At 42.4% G+C, this 23,018-nt stretch overlaps 1 protein-coding gene across 2 annotated transcripts in view; it reads left to right on the forward strand.

Annotated features, from left to right (window-relative positions):
• Positions 1-23,018, forward strand: part of lcmt1 (leucine carboxyl methyltransferase 1) — a 70,117-nt gene that overhangs the window by 35,930 nt on the left and 11,169 nt on the right. For both annotated transcript variants that reach the window (XM_080206531.1, XM_080206530.1), the window contains exons 8-9: positions 14,695-14,815; positions 15,482-15,583. In XM_080206531.1, coding sequence (XP_080062657.1) covers positions 14,695-14,815; positions 15,482-15,583 — 223 coding nt within the window. The remainder of the gene's footprint in view (positions 1-14,694; positions 14,816-15,481; positions 15,584-23,018) is intronic.

A 23,018-nucleotide genomic window follows, 5' to 3' on the forward strand; every position in this document is an offset into this window, starting at 1 on the left:
AGACAACATTGGCCAAGTTGCAAGAGTATGTACCGTGTACCTGGTGGATGGTGTTCTCACATAAAAACCAACGTTGTTGACAATTACCAGTCAAGACTTCTGTTCCTGTTGGGGAACACTTCAGCAGTCATGGGCATTCGGCCTCTGATTTTCAAATAAGCGTTCACCAAGGCGGCCTTCACGACACATGACAGCGCAGAGTCGCTGAGCAGAGACTGATAGCCAAGTTCCACGCACACACGAGGACGGCCTCAATCGGGATCTTGGATCACGTCACAGTATCTGTAATGCCCACGACTTGCCTGGGCTTGCAAAATCCTCACTTACTGTCCTGTCTGGAGACAATACACATCTCTTTAACCTGTGCTTTAATGCTCTCCCTACTCACATCGTCCATATCTTTAAGACTTGATTACCCGTAAAGACTCGCATTCCAACCATTATCTTTGAGCTTGTGTCTTTATATGCCCTGTTTGTGAACAAAACTCCCACTTACCTGACGAAGGAGCAGCACTCAGAAAGCTAGCAAATAAACTTATTGGACTTTAACCTGGTGTTGTGAGACTTCTTATTGTGTTTACCCCAGTCCAATGCTGGCATCTCCACGTTTAAAAGAATCTATGCACAGGCATCTTCCACATTGTCCACCCAAACGAATTTTTGTCCTGGAACATCAGAACTCTTATGGACAGACCTGAATGCCACACTGCCACCATAGCCTGGGAACTCTGCCACCACAACACTGACATTGCTGCCCTGAGTGAAATATGACTGGCAGGAGAAGGCCATTTTAACTCTGCGTTCGGTAGAAGGCCTAGTGCCGTTCTGCGATCATTGGGGAGGCAGGGAGGCCTATTACCACTCTGCCTCTGATCAGTCGGGGCAATGGGGTGGGATGGGGATGGGGCTCACAAGTGGCCGTGGGCACCCACAATTGTGGGGGTGGAGGTGTGGGGGGAGCTGTGTTGAGGCTGGCTGCAACAGCAGAGGCCTGACAGATCTCTGTCTGTCAGGCCTCTGCTGTTGAAATTGCACATGTGCAGCCGTAGAGAGTTGCACATGTGCAATAGCTCCCTCTGCTGCCTGCTCAGGTGGGCTGGTGAATTAAGCCCCACCCACTGCCTGTAGTGGCTAGAAACTGTGTAACCTATTTTGTTAAGCACTGTGTATCAGATAGGGAGTTAAAAACTCAGAAAATAATCTGCAACTCTCCCATATTTACACTAGCTGGCAACTTCAAATTCTTGTAAAATTCTGCCTATTGTCTTTGTGTGATCAATTTTGCCATAAAAAAACAAATTTAGATGTCTCAATGTACTCCCTCCCCTTGTAATGTGAGTGGACACTCATGGCCCTATGCTTCACCCTGCCCCGGAAGCACCACAGCTGTTAGTGCCTACACCCCAGCCTACATGCAAAGGACAAGACAAAAGATGCATTCTACTCCAGCCTCGACCATTCTCCTTGGTGATTCCATTGCTACAGTAGGGAGGGATGCAAACTTTTGGAAGGGCATGGGGAAAACAAATGCCAATGGAGTCCTCTTGTCCATGTCTAGAACATGACCTGGTCATTATAAACATCCTGTCCCACAAGAGGGACAAGCAGAAGACCTCACTGCAACTCCCCCACTCCAGGCATTGACACCCAATAGACTATCGTCATCCGGGCATGGGACCGCAAAGATGTCCACATCACCCGTGCCATGACTGGAGCTGACAACTGCTGGAATAACCACTGACTAATCTGCTCTACCATCTCGGTCACCCTGGCAAAGACAAAAAAAACACTCTGCTGCAGGAAACCTAATTTCAATGGACTCAAAGACCTTGAGAAGAAAAAGTTACTCAGTCGGCACCTTACAGCTAATCTGGCGATGACCAGCAATGTGGAGATGCCGGCGTTGGGCTGGGGTTAGCACAGTAAGAAGTCTCAAAACACCAAATTCCCTCGCCTAATGAAGAAGCAACACTCTGAAAGCTTGGGCTGCCAAATAAGCTGTTGGAATTTAATCTGGTGTAGTGAGACTTCTCACTGTGATGACCAACCAGCCGGAGCTGCAGAGTGCCCACAAGCACCTGGTTCACCTTAAAAGCCAGCATAGTCAGTACCTATAAGGATATGCTTGGGCTCTCGAGCAGGAAATACCATGATTGGTTTGGTGAAAATGATCAGGTAATCCAGGATCTCCTTGACTGCAAACACAAGGCATTCCTGAACTGGCGGCTCCACCAAAACTTACGAGAGGGCAAAAGTTGACAGGCAACTGAAGGCTGATGTGCAACAAAGAACCCGCAACCTAAAGAACGGATGGTGGGTGGAAAGAGAGTAAAAAGTCTGACAACACCAGGTTTTAGTCCAACCAATTTATTTGATAATAGACTCACAAGCTTTCGAGGTTTCCCTCTTTGTCAGGTGAATGGAGAGTTCTGGCCTCAGACAGAGCATATAAAGCACAGACAGTTTAGAGATTGTGGAAAGAGTACAGGAGACTCAGCAACCCGCCAACAACCACAACGTGTGGGGCTTTTCCAATGCAATTAAAACCATCTGTGGTCCAAGTACCCAGGAACGTACACCAATGAGAGCAAAAAACAGATTTGATTTATTATTGTCACATGTATTAGTATACAGTGAAGAATATTGTTTCTGGCATGCTATACCGAAAAAGCATGCTGTACATAGAGAAGAAACGGAAAGGGTGCAGAATGTATTGTTACAGCCATAGCGAGGATATAGAGAAAGAAAAATTTAATACGAGGTAGGTCTATTCAACACTCTGATAGCAGCAGGGAAGAAGCTGTTCTTGAATTGGTTGTAATGTGACCTCAGACTTCTGTATCTTATTTTGACGGAAGAAGGTGGATAAGTGTACATCTAGTTTGTGCGAGATCCTTGATTCTGCTGGTTGCTTTTCCGAGGCAGCGGGAAATATAAACGGAATCAATGCATGGGAGGCTGATTTGCGTGATGGACTGGGCTTCATTCATGATACTTCGTAGTTTCTTGCAGTCTTGTAGAGAGCAAGAGACAGATACAGTTGTATCTGGCTGTGGTACAACCAGAAAGAACACTTTCTATGATACATCTGTAAAAGTTGGTGAGAGTCGTAGTGGACGTGCCAAATTTCCTTAGCCTCCTGAGAAAGTAGAGGTGCTCAACAAAGACAGAAAGGCAGTCAATGCCTGCTGGAGAGAGTACTTTGACTTCCTCAACAAAGACACAGCCTTCAACACAAGTGCCCTTGACACTATCGTGCAACATGCTATCTACCACCATCTCAGCACAACTCCCGCTCGTTGAGGTCAAAAAAGCCATCCAACAGCTGAAAAACTACAAGGCCTCTGTCGCAGATGGAATCTCTGCTGAGTGACAAGAGGCACTGTAGACAAGAATCCACAATCTCATTACCTTTATCTGGAAGGAAGACAGCATGCCGGGAGATCTCGGATGCCTCAATTGTGAAGGAGATTGGTCTGATTGCAGAAATTACAAAGGAATTGCCCTCCTTTCCATCATGGGAAGAACTCTGACAACTGTGAGGGATCGTGGAAAGTCCTCAAATCCAGCTGCCCGCAGAAATTTGTCACCATTCTCTGTCTGCTCAATGATGGCATGCAAGTCATGATCTTCACCAACGGAACCACTACAGACCCAATACTTGTGCAAACTAGGGTCAAACAGGGCTGCATCATTGCACCAACATTCTTCTCCATCTTCCTCGCTGCAACATTCCACCCCATCACCCTGAGGCTCCTCATTGGAGTAGAGCCAACCTGCCGGGAAAGCAGGGGAAACTATTCAACCTCCAATGCCTCCAGGCCAGAACCAACACCACCCAACTTCTATCATCGAGTTGCAGAGTGCAGCATATGCGCACACAGAGGCATAAGAAAACATAACATAAGAAATGGGAGCAGGAGTAGGCCATCTAGCCCCTCAAGCCTGCCCTACCATTCAATAAGATCATGGCTGATCTGAAGTGGCTCAGTTCCACTTTCCTGCTTTCTCCCCTTAACCCTTAATCTCCTTGCCTATCAAAAACCTAACTACCCGTGTCTTAAATATATTTAGCGAGGTAGCCTCCACCACTTCAACGGGCAGAGAATTCCAGAGATTCACCACCCTTTGAGTGAAGAAGTTCCTCCTCAACTACATTCTAAACTGCTCCCCGGCCCCCCATCTTGAGGCTGTGCCCTCTAGTCCTGCTATCCTTTCTGAGCGGGAAGAATTTTTCTACCTGTACCCTATCCATCCCCTTCATCATCTTATACGTCTCTATAAGATCCCCCCTCATCCTTCTAAACTCAACGAGTACAAGCCCAGCCTCTCCTCATAGCTCAATCTCCTCAACTCCGGTATCAGCCTAGTGAACCTCCTCTGCACTCCCTCCAAGGCCAAAATATCCTTGCGCAAGTGCGGCGACCAAAACTGCACACAGTACTCCAGCTACGGCCTCACCAGTGCCCTGTACAGTTGCAGCAAGACCTCCCTACTTTTATCTTCAATCCCCCTTGCTATGAAGGCCAGCATCCCAGAGCTGGGATGCTGGGAGAGCTACAAACCATTGATGACACATTCACTGAAAAATGAGCAAGAATGGGAATCAAACTAAATATCCAGAAAACAAAGCCGTTCCTGTGACACAAAGCTCCCCAACCACCAAGATCCACGATGAGTCCCTGGATAATGTGAATCATTTCCCATATCTCGGGAACTGCCTCTCCGTGCAGGCAGACATCGACAATGAAATCCAGCATCGACTCCAATGTGCTAGTGCTATCTTTGGACACCTGAGGAACAGTGTGTTCAAAGCCCAAGACATCAAATCCCAGCAGCAAACTCCTGGATTACAGAGCAGCCATGGCCCTGCCCTCCTGTATGTATCAGATAAATAGACAATGTACAGAAGACATCTCCATTCCCTGAAGTGATAGCATCAAAGTTGTCTGCTCAAAATTCTGCAAATCCATTGGCAAGATAAGAAAGAAGTTTAAGAAAGGAAGCAGGGATAACTTTTATCTAAGAAAGGAAGTGAGAATTATAGACTGGTGAGCCTGACGTCAATGGTGGGGAAGTTTTTGGAGAAGATACAGAGGGACAGGATATATGCACATCTGGAAGAAAATGGACTAGTTAGTCATAGGCAGCATGGCTTTGTTCAGGGAAATTAATATCTCTCCAATTTGATTGAGTTTTTTTTGAAGAGGTGACAAAGATTATTGATGTGGGAAGGGCTGTGGATGTAGTTTAAGTGGACTTCAGTAAGGTATTTGACAAGGTCCCACATGACAGACTGTTACAGAAACTGAAATCACATGGGATTTGGAATGGGTTCGCTCATTGGATACAGAACTGGCTTGGTCATTAGAGAGTAGCAGTGGAAAAGTGTTCTTCAGAATGGAGATCTGTGGCTAGTGATGTTCTGCACAGATCAGTGCTGGGACCTGTGTTGGTTGTAATATATATGTGATTTGGAGGAAAATGTAGGTGGTCTGATTAATAAGTTTGCAGATTTCGCCAGGGATTGTCAGAGGATACTACGGGATATAGATAGATTGGAAACTTGGACACAGAGATGGCAGATGGCATTTAATCCAGACAAACGCAAGGTGATGCATGTTGGAGGATCAAATTTAATGTAAGTGGCAGAACTCTTAGGAACATTAGCTTGCAGCAGGATCTGGGCATACAGGTGGCCAAGATGATTAAGAAGGTACATGGTACGCACGTCTTCATTGGCCAGGGCATTGAGTACAAGAGTTGGGAAATCATGTTGCAGCTATATAAAACCTTGGTTAGGCTGCATTTGGAGTATTGTGTGCAGTTCTGGTCGTCACACTACCAGAAGGACATGGAAGCTTTGGAGAGAGTGCAAAGAAGGTTCACCAGGATGTTGCCTGGTCTTGAGGGTGTTGACTATGAGGAGAGGTTGAATAAAGTAGGATTGTTGTCACTGGAAAGACAGAGGCTGATAGAGATCTACAAAATTGAGAGTCATAGACAGAGTAGATAGTCAGAAGCTTTTTCCCAGGGTGGAGGTGTCAATTACAAGGGGGCACAGATTCAAGGTGAGAGGAGGAAAGCTAAGGGGGATTTGGGGGGTAAGTTTTTCACGCAGAGTGGTAGTGCCTGGAAAACACTGCCAGGTGAGGTGGTGAAAGTAGGCACATTAGCAACATTTAAGAGGCGGCTGGATGGGTACATGATTAAGGAGGGAGTTCAGTTAGGGCTTCATGATTGGCATGGGTGGGGAGGACTGAACGGGCTGTTCCTGTTCTCTACTTTTCTTTGCTTTTTGATTGACGTATCAGTGTGAATGTCCTCTCTTAGCCCGATATTCCCAGCATTGAGGCACTGGTCACCCTCAACAGCTTTGATGGGCAGGCCACATTGTCTGCATCCCAACACAAGACTCCTGAAATAAATACTCTATTCCAAGCTCCGCAATGACAAGTGATCACTAGGAGGGCAGAGGAAACACTACAAGGATACTCTGAAAACCTCTGTGAATAAATGCAACATCTCCATCGATGTGTGGGAATTGCTTGCCTTCAAACACACACACTGGAAAAGAAGAATCTGTAAAGGTGTCAATCACCACGAGCATTGCTGGGTAAAGCACGTGGAGGCCAAGCATAAACCGCAGAAAGTGTGTGCAAAATCCAATGTCCCACTGCCCAGCTCATTAAACACTACCTGCCAAACCTGTGGCAGTATCCACAACTCCAGAATTGGACTATTCATAAGAACATAAGAACATAGAAGCAGGAGTAGGCCATCTAGCCCCTCGAGCCTGCCCCGCCATTCAATAAGATCATGGCTGATCTGTCGTGGCTCAGTTCCACATTCCCGCCCTCTCCCCATAACTCTAAATCCCCTTGCCTATCAAAAACCTATCAACCCGCGTCTTAAAAATATTGAGTGAGGCAGCCTCCACCACTTCAACGGGCAGAGAATTCCAGAGATTCACCACCCTTTGAGTGAAGAAGTTCCTCCTCAACTCCGTTCTAAACCACCCCCCCTTTATCTTGAGGCTGTGCCCTCTAGTCCTACTGTCCTTTCTGAGCGGGAAGAGCCTCTCCACCTCTATCCTATCTATGCCATTCAACATCTTATACATCTCAATGAGATCTCCCCTCATTCTTCTAAACTCTAATGAGTACAAGCCTAGTTTATTCAGCCTCTCCTCATAGCTCAATCCCCTCAGCTCCGGAATCAGCCTAGTAAACCTCCTCTGCACTCCCTCCAAGGCCAAAATATCCTTGCGTAAGTGCGGCGACCAAAACTGCACACAGTACTCCAGCTGCAGCCTCACCAGTACCCTATACAGCTGCAGCAAGACCTCCCTACTTTTATGTTCAATCCCCCTTGCTATGAAGGCTAGCATCCCATTTGCCTTCCTGACCACCTGCAGGCTGGGTTTTTGCGACTCATGCACAAGGACCCCGAGGTCCCTCTGCACCGTCGCATGCTGCAGTTTTTTGCCACATTAAGTAATAGTCCTTCCTACCATTATTCCTACCAAAGTGGACAACCTCACATTTGCCAACATTAAATTCCATTTGCCACTTCCTGGCCTATTCGCCCAGCCTATCTAGATCCTTCTGCAGACTCTCCACACCCTCCGCACAATTTGCCGTTCCACCAATCTTGGTGTCATCAGCAAATTTCGACACCATACACTCGGTTCCCTCCTCCAGATTATCTATATAAATGGTGAATAGCTGAGGCCCCAGCACTGACCCCTGGGGCACTCCAGCCAGCACAAAACCCACCTCCCTGGAGCATGTCATCCTCAACCTTGGAGGGACTGCCAAAGTAGAAGAATTCCTCAGCAGTCTGTTTTCACATGTAGCAAGATCTGGAGAACATCCAGGCTTGGGCTGATATGTTACATGTGTGACACTTGTCAATTAAGTACCAGGCAATAATTATCTCCAAAAGACGAGAGAATGTAAACACCTCTTTTTTAATATTCAATGGCATTACCACTACTGATTTGCTATCTTTCACATCCTGGGCGGGATCACTAGAAACTAGCTTAACCGCTCCAGCTGCATAAATACTTTAAATATCAAGCTGGACATACAGCAGCAAATAATTCATCTCCAAGCTTCCTAAAGATCTCTTCCACCTAAAACATATAAATAAATCATGTGCTGGAGTACTCTCCACTTGCTGTCTGAGTGCAGGTCCAACAACATGCAAGAAGCTCATCACCATCTGGGACAAAACTGTTCTACTTGATGAGCACTCCACCCCCATTACATATTCACTTTATCCACAACTGGTGTACTATGGCTGCAATGTGTACCATTAGGAAGAATGTGAAAGCATTAGAGAGGGTGTAGAAAAGATTCACAAAAATCTTGGGGTGAGAAACTTCAGTTATGAAGATAGATTGGAGAAGTTAGGACTGTTTTCCTTAGTGATAGGAAGATTGACAGGAAATTTGATGGAAGTCCTCAAAATCATGAGACATCTAGGGAGAAGCTGTCCCCATTTGTGAAACGAGTGTGTGAATAGAACAAGAATAAGAAGGCATTGATTTAAAGTAATTAGTAAAAGAAGCAAAAGCAATATGCGTGGAAACATTTTTTTACTGCCTGATTGCATGGTGGAGGCAGGTTCAACTGAAGCATTCAAAGGTAATTAGATTATTATTTGAAAAGGAAGGTAGAGTTACAGGGGAATGGTATGAGGTGTTGTGCATTCAATGGACCAAATGGCTCTCTGTATCATAACAGCTCTTGTGATCTACAAGATACATTGCAGCATCCAGTCAAGACTTCAGCAGCAGCTCTGAAACCATGACCTCTACCATTCAGAAAAAAGCAGCCACATCAGAACAACACCATCGCTATCGTGACTTATCACCATTGTTTCATTGCCACTGGGTCAAAATTCATAACAACATTATGGAAGAAACTTCAGTGTAGCAGGTCTTCACCTTTTCAAGGGCAAATAGAGTGAGGCACTAAATGCTAGGCATGTCAGTGATGCTCATACCCCACAAATGAATAAAACAAAATACAGATGTATTTTAATAACCATGTTTATTTGTGCCACAACACTAAAGGAAGCATAGTATAAGTCAGTGAATCCATCACTGACTTTATCATTTGCAACTAGATAAATACTTGAAGTTTTTAGATGTAAACTGAAATCTGGCATTACAAAGCAAATTGAAATATAATGTCAGGATTGATTGTTCTTTGGAGATGGAGAATATGATGAAACAAAAAAGGGATATATGATGCATGGCAGGTGAAGTATTCAATCAAGAACCACGCCAAAGAAAATTTGAAGTGAAAACGAAAATAAGACTAGTAACAAGAGAATGAGAATAGGCTGATCATTAACATAAAAGGTAACCCAAAAATCATCATCTGGTATGCAAATAAGTGGGTAATAAGAGACAAGGTGGGGCCTATGGGGGACAAAGAAGGTGATGTATGCTTCACGGAATAGGCAAGGCTAGAATACTTAATGTGTACTTTGCATCAGTGTTACTCAGGAAGAGGATGTTGACAAAACACCAGTAGATTGGTTAGGCAGGATGGACTGGAAAAGTTGTCATGCTTAGTGTATGTAGGTTAACAGGTTTGTATGGCTTGCCTGTCAGGTTGCTGAGGGAAGTGGAGGTGGAAATACAGAAGGGCTTGCCATAATCTTCCAGTCTTCCTTAGTCACAGGGGAGGTGCCAGATCATTAGAAAGTAGCAACTGTGACACCTATATTCAATAAATGCAGACCAGTCAGTTTAACATAGACATTTTAGAAATGATCAGAAAAGTTAGCAAGCACTTAGGAGCAGTTTAAATTAATTAAGTAGAGCCAGTACAGATTTCTAAAAGGCAGATCATGTTTGATAATCTGATTAAATAACAGAAAATTGAAGGGAATGCAGTATATGTCTATATGAATTTTAAGCAAGTGCTTGACAAAATACCATGTAAAAAGCTGGTTAACAACATTAGACTCATTGAATAGGAGGATCATTGCCTACTTGAATAAAAAGTTGGCTTAAGGACAAAATCAGTGATTCATGGTAATGGTTTCTCAGTATGGAGGTTGGTAGACAGTTCTCCAAGGGACAGTACCAGAACTACTGCTTTATTTCATATACGTATAACTGGCATATATTGGGACACAGAGTAAAATTTCAACATTTTCCAATTACGTCAAACATGGAGGTATAAGACTGCAACAGGCCATAGATGGATTCAGACAAGTGGCAGAAGAAATCTGACGCAGAGAAATGTGAGGTGCTGCACTTTGGCAGAAGGGATAGGGAGAGGCAGTATCAACTAGAGGGACTTCGGAGCTCACATTCATAGATTTTTGAAGATGATAGGACACGTTGAGAGAATGATTAACAAAACATTTGGAATCTTAGGCTTCATAGAGATATTGAGTACAAAAGCAGGGAAGTTACATTGCATCTTTAGTTGTGACCTGAACAGAAAACGAGTATTGCATCCAATTTTGCTTCCCACATTTTAGGAAGGATATGAAATTCTTTCAGAAGGTGTCAGAAATTTACCATAATGATTTCAGGAATGAGCGAATTTAGCTAGTGTTACATTAGAGAAACTGGAGTTGGGGCAAAGGAAGTTGGAGAGAGATCTAGAAGTGTATCAGAGTGTGACAGATTTTGATACAGTAGACAAAGAAAAGCTGTTTCCATTAGCTGATGGTACAAAGACTAGGTTTTGGGTAAGAGATCGAAGAGGGATGTGAGAATGAACTTTTTTTATGCAACTGATAATGATCTGGACTTCGATGGTAGTGGAAGCAGAGATTATTAATTATTTCAAAAGGAAATTGGACAGTACTTGAAGGGAATTAATTTGCAGGACAATGAGGAAAGAGCTGGAGAATGGAACTGACTGGATTGCTCTAGAAAGTGGCACGCACTCAACTAACTAAATGACCTCCTTCTGTGTCATATTGATTCCATGAGTGACTTTTTTTTAAAAGGGGGATCTTTAATTAAATTGCACTTAATGCTGAGATAGGATTGCCAAAGCATCAATTTTAAAGCCAGAACATTGATGCGGTAGTACAATACACAGCTTCATAAGAACATAAGAAATAGGAGCAGGAGTAGGCCATCTAGCTCTTCGAGCCTGCCCCGCCATTCAATAAGATCATGGCTGATCTGAAGTGGATCAGTTCCACTTTCCCGCTTTCTTCCCATAACCCTTAATTCCCTTGTTTATCAGAAATCTATCTACCCGTGACTTAAATATATTCAACGTGGTAGCCTCCACCACTTCAATGGGCAGAGATTCACCACTCTTTGAGTGAAGAAGTTCCTCCTCAACTTCATTAGGTTTGCTTTCTGTATTGTTGTAGCAAACCAACCATAGTGTCTGGGCACCTGTCAACTTGCCTCAATAGCTGTTTGGGGAATTGTAGGATGACTGTTTTGGCTATTCTGCATGGCAGAGGTTTAATGGTTAACAACTCCTATGTTTAGTGTGAAGGTGCAAACAATTCTCTCTTTAATGAAAGATACATTTGGGTCTATTTTGATAATGCTCTGGTCAAAATTATTCAACCAGCTTCTAGGGCCAATAATCATGAAATTCCAATATTACCCAATCTGTAGCATTGCACTTACTATTTTTTATGGTGTAATACATTATTATTGATGTAGTCTATGATAGTCTAACATTTACTGATATTTTGGGTTCTACAGAAAAGCTTTCACAATGTTAAAACAAATGAAAGTTTTTTTTAAAAAAAGCTAGTGCTTAGTATATAGCACACTTGGATGGAATTGTTCTATGTATTTGGGTAATTAACTGGGAGGTCCTAACTTATGGTTACAATACTGTTAATGGTGAATTTGCAGTAATAACATGCAAAATGTTTTAACATTCTAAAACAACTTTTCATGACTGTTCATTGCACAAAAATGTACAAGACAATTCTAATCTTGAATGTGTTCTTTTTATACTAACAGTAACTGACAGAAAAGACTCTGGCCTATCCAGCCTGTTTTCATAATTGTAATGCTGAGTGATTTGCAATATATAAGCCTTCACCTTACTTGAAAAGCAATGTGATCTTCTGCGAGATCAGCCAAAAAACCTAAACCAATTTAAGGAAATAAATCTGGGCAATACCCTTCTGACTCCGACTGCACCTCCTCTTTTCCCCCACTGCCCCTGCGTGCCCCGGCAACCCCCAGACATTCAGATCGGTTTTGAAGATCATTCTGGCCCTGAATTCCTTGTGAATACCCAACTCCTGTAAGGTATGTCCCTACCTCACAGACCTGTAATTTTTTTTTGCTTAAGATCTATTCCATTTAAAAGTTGCCATTAAATCTGTTTCCATCATCTTTTCAAGCACTGCATTTGAAATCATAATAATTCACTGTTTTTTAAACAAAAGGTTCTTCATGTTGCCTCTTGTTCTTTCATCTTAAATCTGTGTTCTCTGCTCAGTAAACTTTGTGACACTGGAAGCAATTTCTCCTAATTTACTCTTAACTTTTTATGACTTTGAACACATCCGTCAAATCTCTGCTTAATGAATTACAATGCCAGTCTTTCATGTCTGGTACCAATCTAGTAAAGATCTTCTGCACACACTCTAAAGCTTTATTTGACATCCTTCCTAAAATATAGTGCCCAGAATTGAACACTGTACTCCAGCCAAGGCCTAACCAGTATTTTACAAATGTTTAGCATAACTTCCTTGTTTTTGCACTCTTTGCGTCTATTAATGAAACCAAGGATCACATACAATGATTTTTTTAAAACTGCCTTCCCAATTTGTGCTGTCTTCAAAGATTTGTGTGCATACAACCCCTTGATTTCACCTTTTTTATATTTATCGTTTAGCTCATTTTGTCTCTTCTCATTCTTCCTATAAAAATCTATCACTTAACATTTCACTGTTGTATTACATCTGGAGGAGGGGATGTGGAGGTTAGCTCAGTTGGATAGACAGCTAGTGTGTATATTAGATTAATGCCTATGTTCAATCCCTCTACCAGCTGAGGTAGACTTGGGTCTGCCTTCTCATTCTACCTGTTGTAAAACAAATCATGGCACTTGGCCCTGGTTTGGCAAATAATCACCAAGGACCTACCTTTGGGCAGAGAACTCAAAAAGAAGAAATTTCATCTTCCACATGTCAGCCAATTTCACTAGTCTATGTCCTCCTGAAGTCTACAGCTGCTACATTTCTGAGTTTCATATCATATGTACATATTGAAGTTTGCCCAAGACCAGGTTATTAATATATATCGAAAAAAGCAGTGGCTCCAAAACTGACCACTGGAGAAGTACCACTGTGTATTTCATGCCAGCCTTACAAACAAATGTTCACAACTACCACCAGCTTTCTGTCCCTAAGCCAATTTTATATCCATCTGCTGTCATTTAATTCTGCTAATAGTTCAATTATGTAAAAGTAAATAGTCCTATTATTTAGTACTTTGCCAAATAACTTTTGAAAGTCCATAAATGCAACACCAACAGCACTACTCTCTTAAACTGTCTCTCTTACTTAAAAGAACTCAATCAAGTTTATCAAACACAATTTGTCTTCAGCAAATATATGCTGACTTCCCATACTTGTATAATTATATATTTATACCAATAGTGAGCTGCCTGGAAATCTTCTAGTAACTCTTTGATGGGAATGATAGAATTCATGTCTAGTTTCAAAATTGTACAATTTTGCATCTAGAGGCTCTGAGACAAATTACTTTTTCTATATTACTGCAATGGATTTCTTATGTTCCCGTTGGCTTCTTCCAGAGACCTTAAATTTGATTTTTGTTTGGTGTGTATTAATAAATCCTTTGTATTTAATCAGGTGAGTTCCACAGTTCACCGGTAGCACAAGTTTGATTTGTTTTAACCTATTATAATTCTCAAGGTCAAAGTGCAGAATATCGTTTTAACTCTCAAACACTTTTCCTACAATCGTATACAAACTTTAATACAGAATACATTGTATTGAACGTTGAAATGTTTTAATTTTAGTGTTTCTTCATGATGAATAAGTAATGCATACACTTTGTTCATTTTAATCAGTTTGCAATGAAGGCATTATTCAAGTTCATGGCTTTTAAATAAATAACTGATGTTACTCTGCTTACAATGATATATTTCTATTGTATTGGTGACACAGTTTTAAAATGAATGCTGCCAACTCTTTTTTTGTTCTGTGTATCTAATGTAATTACATTAATCCTTAATGTAATCCCTTAGTTGAATAATGATTATCCTTAACATTATAGCTTACCTCCCACTACTTTTTAAGTATTGGCACAGATTTTGTTTCTAGTAAATGCAAATACTGGATTCAACTTCGAATGCTTTGTATGACTGCAATCCCCCAACTGGTATAGTAACAAAAACAAAACTGAATCAAAAGATTGGCTTATGAAAAAGTACAATTCTTTTGACTAACTTTCAGTTTTCCTTCGCCCTCCCTTAGTTGTCTTGGGTCACCATCTCCTTTTCTTCAACATCTTATTTTCTAATTCCCTGTCTTGGCCAAATCAGAGCTTTTGACTTTCTTTCATGATTGGGATTTATAACTGAGATAACATTGCATATTATGTTTAAAAATACCTAACATATGATTGGGAATTCTAGATGGTAGGGAATCAATTGTTCAAACCACAGCAATGTAACCCTCCCTATTATTTTCTTATAGATTACCAACATTGCTACTAGCAGAATGTGTTCTTGTTTACATCACACCTGAGAAATCTGCAGAGCTAATCAAGTGGGCATCAAGTACTTTTAATACAACCATGTTTATCAATTATGAGCAGGTAAAACCCATTTAAATTTTCCCAAGCAGTAGTTTACTTGTGATGGGACATGTGTTTTCTGGATTTTGTAAAACTGGTTTTGGGTAACTTTAATTCAGTGGTAGTTTTGTTTGGTGAAGAAGTTACAAATTTTCCTTACAAACTAAAATTGGGACAGGAAAATAATATTTGAATTGTTTGAGATTTTATTTGTTATGTTTTAATTTTTACAACATTAAAAAGATTAACTGCTTTTTGTTTCAGGCCATTTAGTGTCTTACACAAGTGGAGGCATTAAGGTAATTCAGGGCTTGTGGAGTTAATCTTAATGCACCATGTCTCACTATCTTAAAAGCAAGAATTCTCCTACGATCCAAGCCAATAGTTTCCTTTAAACCAATGCCAGATTTATTGACTCTCTTTTTTCTGTTTTAGGAAATTGCAAGCACAGAAGGCAGCTGTGTTTATCTTAATAACAATAGACGCGGTTCCAAAAAAAAGCCTAAAACTTTGCATAATTTTTACACGTGACATACTAGTTCTTTTGTGTGGAATTTCAGTTTTATCGGATGACTGGCTTTTTTCCCTGAGCAGCTCCACATATCCTAGACAGACCACCATTGTACTTCAAGGGATCTTTCAATCTGTCAGCTAATGGAAACATTCAAATAATTGTGCATTTTTCAGGTGAACATGACAGATCGATTTGGCCAGGTGATGATAGAAAATTTACAACGACGGCAGTGTAACCTTTCTGGAGTAGATAGCTGTCAAACTCTGGAAACGCAGGTTGTGTATACTTTTGTCACAGTTGCATTATTTATGTTTTTTTTTAAAAGGGAAGAGTCATTGAATTTTAATGCACAAAAGGGAGCCAATCAGCCTATTCTGTATGTGCTAGATGAAAAAGAGCTATTCAGACTAATCCCATTAATCCCATCATTGGTTCATGGCCTTTAATTTAAGACACTTTAAGTGTATTTTTAAATACTTTCAAAATGCAATGAGGGTTTCTGCCTCTACCACCTTTTTTGAGGCAGAATTCCAGACCTGCATCACCACCTACGTGAAAGATTTTCTCTTCAACTTCCTTCTAATCCTTCTACCAATCACTTTTAAGCCTACATCCCATGTCATTGATTGCACTGTTGTGGGAGATAGATTCATCCTAGCCTCTCTATCCATACCCCTCATAATTTTACAAACCTCCATTGGATCTCCTCTCAGCCTTCTGTTTTCTAAATAAAATAATCTCAGCCTATGCAGTGTTTCCTCATAGCTAACATTTTCCAGTGTATCCTCTATAGCGTGATCATATACTTGTAATATGGTGATCAGAAGTGTCACAACTAGTGCCCTGTACAGTTCTAGCACAACTTCCCTGCTCTTGTATTTTATGTCTCAGCTAATAAAGGAAAGTATCTTGCATGCCATTTCAACTGCCTTATTTATCATTCCTGCCACCATCAGGAATCTGTGGATATAAACTCTTGGTCCCTCAGCTCCTTTTCACATTTCCTTGTCTTGTTTTGACTCCACAAATACATTAAATCCCTACAGGGCAGAAGAGGCCGTTCAACCCATTGAAACTACATTGACAGACTATCTTACCCACTCTCACTCTATGCCTGTAACCCCTTCCTGTCACCCGCTCCACACCCCCCCCCACACCCCCCCCATGTTTCCCATAGTTAACTTAACCTATACATCTTGGGGCACCAAGGGGCAATTTAGCATGGCCAATCCACTGAACCTGCACATCTTTGGACTGGGTGAGGAAACTGGAGCACTTAAAGGAAAGTCACACAGATACAAGGAGAATGTGCAAAATCCATACAATCACCCAAGGCTGGAATAAAACCTGGGTACATGAGGCAGCATTGCTAACCACTGTGCCACCATGCTGCCCCATATTACCTCCGGCCTCTTCAGATTGAATTCCGTTTGCCACTTTTCTTCCCACCTGACTGGACAGATGGTCTGAGAAAGCAGGGCAGAGAGGAAGGGAAGTCTGGATTAAACTGCTATTTTTTCAATGCGAGAGGTCTGACAGGCAAAGCAAATAAACTCAGGACTGGAATATTAAAGCTATTACTGAAACGTGGCTAAGGAAGGGGCAGGATTGGCAGCTAAATGTTCCAGGATACAGATACTGTAGGAAAGAAAGAACGGGAGGTAAGAGAAGAGGGGAAGTTGTGTTTTTGATTAGGGAGAACATCACAGCAGTACTGAAAGGGGATATATCCCCACTGAGTCTATATGGGTAGAACTGAGAAATAAGAAAGGAGAGATCACTTTAATAGGATTGTTCTACAGGCCCCCAAATAGTCACTGGGAAATTGAGGAGCAAGTATGTAAGGAGATTACAGATAGTGCCAAGAAAAATAGGGTGGTAATAGTAGGGGACTTTAACTTTCCCAATATTGACTGGTACAGCCACAGTATTAGGAGCTTGAATGGAGAGAAATTTGTTGAATGTATTCCAGTGTGTGGATGGCCCGACTACAAAGGGGTCAAAACTTGACCACCTCTTGGGAAATAAGGGCGGGCACGGGACTGAAATGTTCATGAGGAATCACTTTGGAACCAGTGACCATAATTCCATTAGTTTTAAGATAGCTATGGAGAATGATAGGTCTGACTCAAAAGTTAAAATCCTAAACTGGGGTAAGGCCAATTTTGATGGTATTAGACAAGAACTTTCAAAAGTTGTTTGGGGGAATCTGTTGGCAGGCAAAGGGACATCTGGTGAGTGGAAGGCTTTCAAAAGTGTGTTAACCATGGTTCAGAGTAAGCACATTCCTTCTGGACTGAAGGGCAAGGCAGGTAGAAGTAGGGAACCCTGGATGACTTGGGATATTGCCCTGTTCAAAAACAAGGAGGAGGCATATGACATACATAGGCAGCTGAGATCATATTGGATCCCTTGAAGAGCACAGAGATTGTTGGAGTAGAGTTGAGAGAGAAATCAGGAGGGTAGAAAGGGGACATGAGATTGGCTGATAAGGCAGTGGAGAATCCAAAGAACTTCTACAAATACATAAAGGTCAAAAGAATAACTCGGGGAGAGTTTGGCCTCTTAAGGATCAACATGGTCATCTATGTGCAGATCCACGAGAGATGGGTAAGATCCTAAGTGAATATTTCTCATCGGTATTTACTGTTGAGAAAGGCATGCATGTTGGGGAACTTGGGAAAATAAGTAGTGATGTCTTGAGGAGTGTACATATTATGGAGAACGAGGTGGTGGAAGTCTTAAGGCACATCAAGGTAGATAAATCCCCAGGACCTGATGAAGTATATCCCAGGATGTTGCAGGAGGCTAGGGAGGAAATTGCAGGTCCCCTAGCAGAGATATTTGAAACATCGACAGCCACAGGTAGGATGCCTGAAGATTGGAGGGTGGCAGATGTTGTGCCTTTGTTTAAGAAAGGCTGTAGGGAAAAGCCTGGGAACTACAGACCAATGAGCCTAAAGTTTGTAGTGGATAAGTCGGGAGAAGATATTCGAAGAGACCGGATCTACAGGCATTTAGAGTGGCAAGGACTGACTAGGGATGGTCAGCATGGCTTTGAGTGGAAAATCATGTCTCGTGAACTTAATTGAGTTTTTTTGAAGGGGTAACCAAGAAGGTAGATGAGGGCAGTGCAGTCGACATTGTCTTCACGGACTTTAGCAAAAGGCCTTTGACAGGTAGGTTGTTGCTTAAGGTTAAATCTCACAAGATCCAGGGTATGGTAGCCAATTGGATACAAAACTGGCTTGATGACAGAAAACAGAGGGTTGTTTTTCAAACTGGAGGACTGTGACCAGTGGGGTGTGTCAGGGAACAGTGCTGGGTCAACTGTTATTTGTTATTTATATTAATGATTTGGATGAGAATTTATAGGGCATAGATAGTAAATTTGTAGAGGATACCAAGATAGGTGGCATAGTGAATAGTGAAGAAGGTTATGGAGGATTACAACGGGATCTTGATTAATTGGGCCAGTGGGCTGATGTGTAGCAGATGGAGTTTAATTTAGATGAATGTGAGGTGATGCATTTTGGTAGATCAAATCAGGGCAGGACCTACTCAGTTAATGGTAAGGTGTGGGGAGAGTTATAGAGCAAAGTGGTACAGGTTATCATAGTTCTTTGAAAGTGGAGTCACGCTGGACAGGATGGTGAAGAAGGCATTCGGCATGCTTGATTTCATTGGTCAGAACATTGAATACAGGAGATGGGATGTCTTGTTGAAGTTGTACAGGACATTGGTAAGGCCACACATGGAATACTATGTACAGTTCTGGTCACCCTATTATAGAAAGGATATTAAACTAGAAAGCGTGCAGTGCAGAAAAGATTTACTTGGATGTTACCGGGACTTTATGGTTTGAGTTATAAGGAGAGGCTGGGTAGACTGGAAGTTTTTCCCTGGAGTGTAAGAGACTTGTGGGTGATTTAATAGCGGCCTATAAAATAATGAGGGGCATAGATCAGGTAGATAGTCAACATATTTTCCCAAAGGCAGGGGAGTTTAAAATTAGAGGGTATAGATTTAAGGTGAGAGGGGAGAGATGCAAAAGGGTTCAGAGGGGCAATTTTTTCAGTCAGATGATGGTGAGTGTCTGGAACAAGCTGCCAGAGGCAGTAGTAGAGGGCAGGTACAATTTTTAAAAAGCATTTGGACAGTTACTTGAATGAGATAGGTATAGAAGGATAGTATCCAAATGCGGACAATTGGGACTAGCTTGAAGGTTTTAAAAAAAAATGGTGGCATGGACAAGTTATGCCGAAGGGCTTGTTTCCATGCTGTAAACTTCTATGACTCTATGGCCAGTCCATTAATATCTCCCTGCAACCTACAGCTTTCTTCCTCACTGTCAACCACATAGGCAGTTTATGCGTCATCTGCAAACTTTTTAATCAAAATGTCTGTAGTGTTACCCCTGTTTTGTGATGATGGAAACAAACTATTCATAAAGAAACATGTTCATGTCATATTCACAGATAGTTTACCTTTTGGTTTCTAGTCTGCCTCACTCGTGCTTCTCTTGTTCTTTGTGTTTACAAAATATCTTTGGGTTTTCCTTGATTTTGCATGATTTTTTTCATGCTTTCTTAGCTTTCCTAATTTCCTGTGTCATTTCACTACTGCAGTATATTCCTGTAAGTTTTCTGTATTACTCTCATGTTATAATATTAAGCCTCCCTTTTTAGCATATTCTGCAAAGCTCCTTGACATCCGTAGAGCTTCAGATTTCATAGTCCCACCCACCATTTTTCTTTGTGGGAACATATTTGTTCTGAAGCCTTTATCTCCTCCTCCCACTGCAGTGCCAGTGATTTACATTCAAGTTTCCACTCCACTTTCACTAATCACATCTCAGCTTAATAAAATTTATCCAGCCCCAATTGTGAATTCCTGGTCTATCTCTGTCCTTATTCATAACTACATTAAATCTATCTGAACTAATATCACTACCACTAAACTGCTCTCCCACCGATACCCTTTTCAGGTGGCGAATGCAATTCCCTAAAACTAATTGCAGAACATCCCCTTAGCTTGTTGATTTTCCTGTTTATGTACTGACTTAAAAGGCATTCAGGAAATTTACTTGAAATTCACACTCCCTATACCTTTTAGGGTGACACGGTGGCACAGTGGTTAGCACTGCTGCCTCACAGCACCAGGAACCCCATGCTACATGGGTTTCCTCCGGATGCTCCAGTTTCCTCCTACAGTTCAAAGATGTGCAGGTTAGGTGGATTGGCCATGCTAAATTGTCCCTTAGTGTCCCAAGATTTGTAGATCAGTGGAGTAAATAAGTGGAGTTACAGGGATAGAACATAGAACATTACAGCGCAGTACAGGCCCTTCGGCCTTCGATGCTGTGCCGACCAGTGGAACCAATCTAATGACCCTCTAACCTAAACTATTGCAATGTTATCCATATGCCTATCCACTGACCATTTGAGCGCCCTTAAAATTGGTGAGTCCACAACTGCTGCAGGCAGGGCATTCCACGCCCTTACTACCCTCTGAGTAAAGAACCTACCTCTGACATCCGTCCTATAACTACCACCCGTTAATTTAAAGCTATGTCCCCTCATGTTAGCCATCACCATCCGAGGAAAAAGGCTCTCACTGTCCACCCTATCTAAGCCTCTGATCATCTTGTATACCTCAATTAGGTCACCTCATAACCTTCTTCTCTCTAATGAAAATAACCTCAAGTCCCTCAGCCTTTCCTCATAAGACATAAGAACATAATAGGAGCAGGAGTAGGCCCTTGAGCCTGCCCCGCCATTCAATAAGATCATGGCTGTTCTGTCGTGCCTCAATTCCACATTCCCGCCCTCTCCCCATAACCCTTAATCCCCTTGCCCATCAAAAACCTATCAACCTGCGCCTTAAATATATTTAGCGAGGCAGCCTCCACCACTTCAACGGGCAGAGAATTCCAAAGATTCACCACCCTTTGAGTGAAGAAGTTCCTCCTCAACTCTGTTCTAAACCGTCCCCCCTTTATCTTGAGGCTGTGCCCTCTAGTCCAACTGTCCTTTCTGAGCGGGAAGAGCCTCTCCACCTCTATCCTATCCATCTCATTCATCATCTTATACGTCTCAATGAGATCTCCCCTCATTCTTCTAAACTCTAACAAGTACAAGCCTAGTTTATTCAGCCTCTCCTCATAGTTCAACCCCCTCAACTGCGGTATTAGCCTAGAAAACCTCCTCTGCGCTCCCTCCAAGGCCAAAATATCCTTGCGTAAGTACGGCGACCAAAACTGCACACAGTACTCCAGCTGCGGCCTCACCAGTGCCCTAAACAGCTGCAGCAAGACCTCCCTACTTTTATATTCAATCCCCCTCGCTATGAAGGCCAGCATCCCATTTGCCTTCGGGACCACCTGCTGCACCTGCAAGCTGGGTTTTTGCGACTCATGCACAAGGACCCCGAGGTCCCTCTGCACCGTTGCATACTGCAGTTTTTCGCCACGTAAGTAATAGTCCTTCCTACCATTATTCCTACCAAAGTGGACAACCTCGCACTTGCCAACATTAAATTCCATTTGCCAGTTCCTGGCCCATTCACCCAGCCTATCTAGATCCTTCTGCAGACTCTCCACACCCTCCGCGCAATTTGCCGTTCCACCAATCTTGGTGTCATCAGCAAATTTCGACACCATACACTTGGTTCCCTCCTCCAGATCATCTATATAAATGGTAAATAGCTGAGGCCCCTGGGGCACTCCACTAGTCACCAACTGCCAATCTGAATAGCACCCATTGACCCCCACTCTCTGCCTCCTATTTGACAGCCAATCCTCTATCCACGCTAACACCCTACCCCCAACTCCATGCCCCCTGACCTTCTGTAATAACCTCTTGTGAGGCACCTTATCAAACGCCTTCTGAAAATCAAGAAACACCACACCCACCGGCTCTCCTCTATCCACTGCCCTAGACACATTCTCATAGAACTCCAATAAATTTGTCAGACACGACTTCCCCTTAACGAAACTGTGCTGCGTCTGCTCTATCAAACAATTCTCCTCAAGATGCCTCGCTATTTTCTCCTTGATCACGGATTCTAACATTTTACCTACAACAGACGTTAAACTAACCGGCCTATAATTCCCTGCCTTTTGCCTGCCACCCTTCTCAAACAACGGCGTAACATTAGCCGTTTTCCAATCTTCCGGCACTTCCCCGGAATCCAGCGACATTTGGAAAATAATCACCAAGGCATCCACTATCACCTCCGCCATTTCTTTCAGAATCCTTGGATGCATTCCATCCGGTCCTGGGGACTTGTCCACAATCAGTCCCTCCAGTCTGTCGAGCACCGCCTCTCTAGTAACAATAATGTCATTCAGGCCTCCACTCCTACCATCTTTCCATCGCTAACACCCGGCAAATTATTCACGTCCTCCTCCGTGAAGACCGAAACAAAAAAGTTATTCAAGGCCTCAGCCATTTCCCCATCCCCTACCACTAAGTCCCCCCTCTCATCCTCTAAGGGTCCAACGTTCACCCTAGTCAGCCTCTTCCTTTTTATATATTTATAAAAACTCTTGCTATCCTTTTTTATATTAAGTGCGAGCCCAGCTTCATAGTTTGTCCTACCCTTCTTTATCAACTTCTTCGTCATTCTTTGTTGACATTTAAACCTCTCCCAATCCTCTTCTCGCCCACTACTCTTAGCTATTCTAAATGCATCCGCTTTTAATTTAAC

The sequence above is a fragment of the Carcharhinus amblyrhynchos genome, chromosome 18, assembly GCF_965287045.1.
Source record: "Carcharhinus amblyrhynchos chromosome 18, sCarAmb.v2.hapA, whole genome shotgun sequence".
NCBI classification, from domain to species: Eukaryota; Metazoa; Chordata; class Chondrichthyes; order Carcharhiniformes; family Carcharhinidae; genus Carcharhinus; species Carcharhinus amblyrhynchos.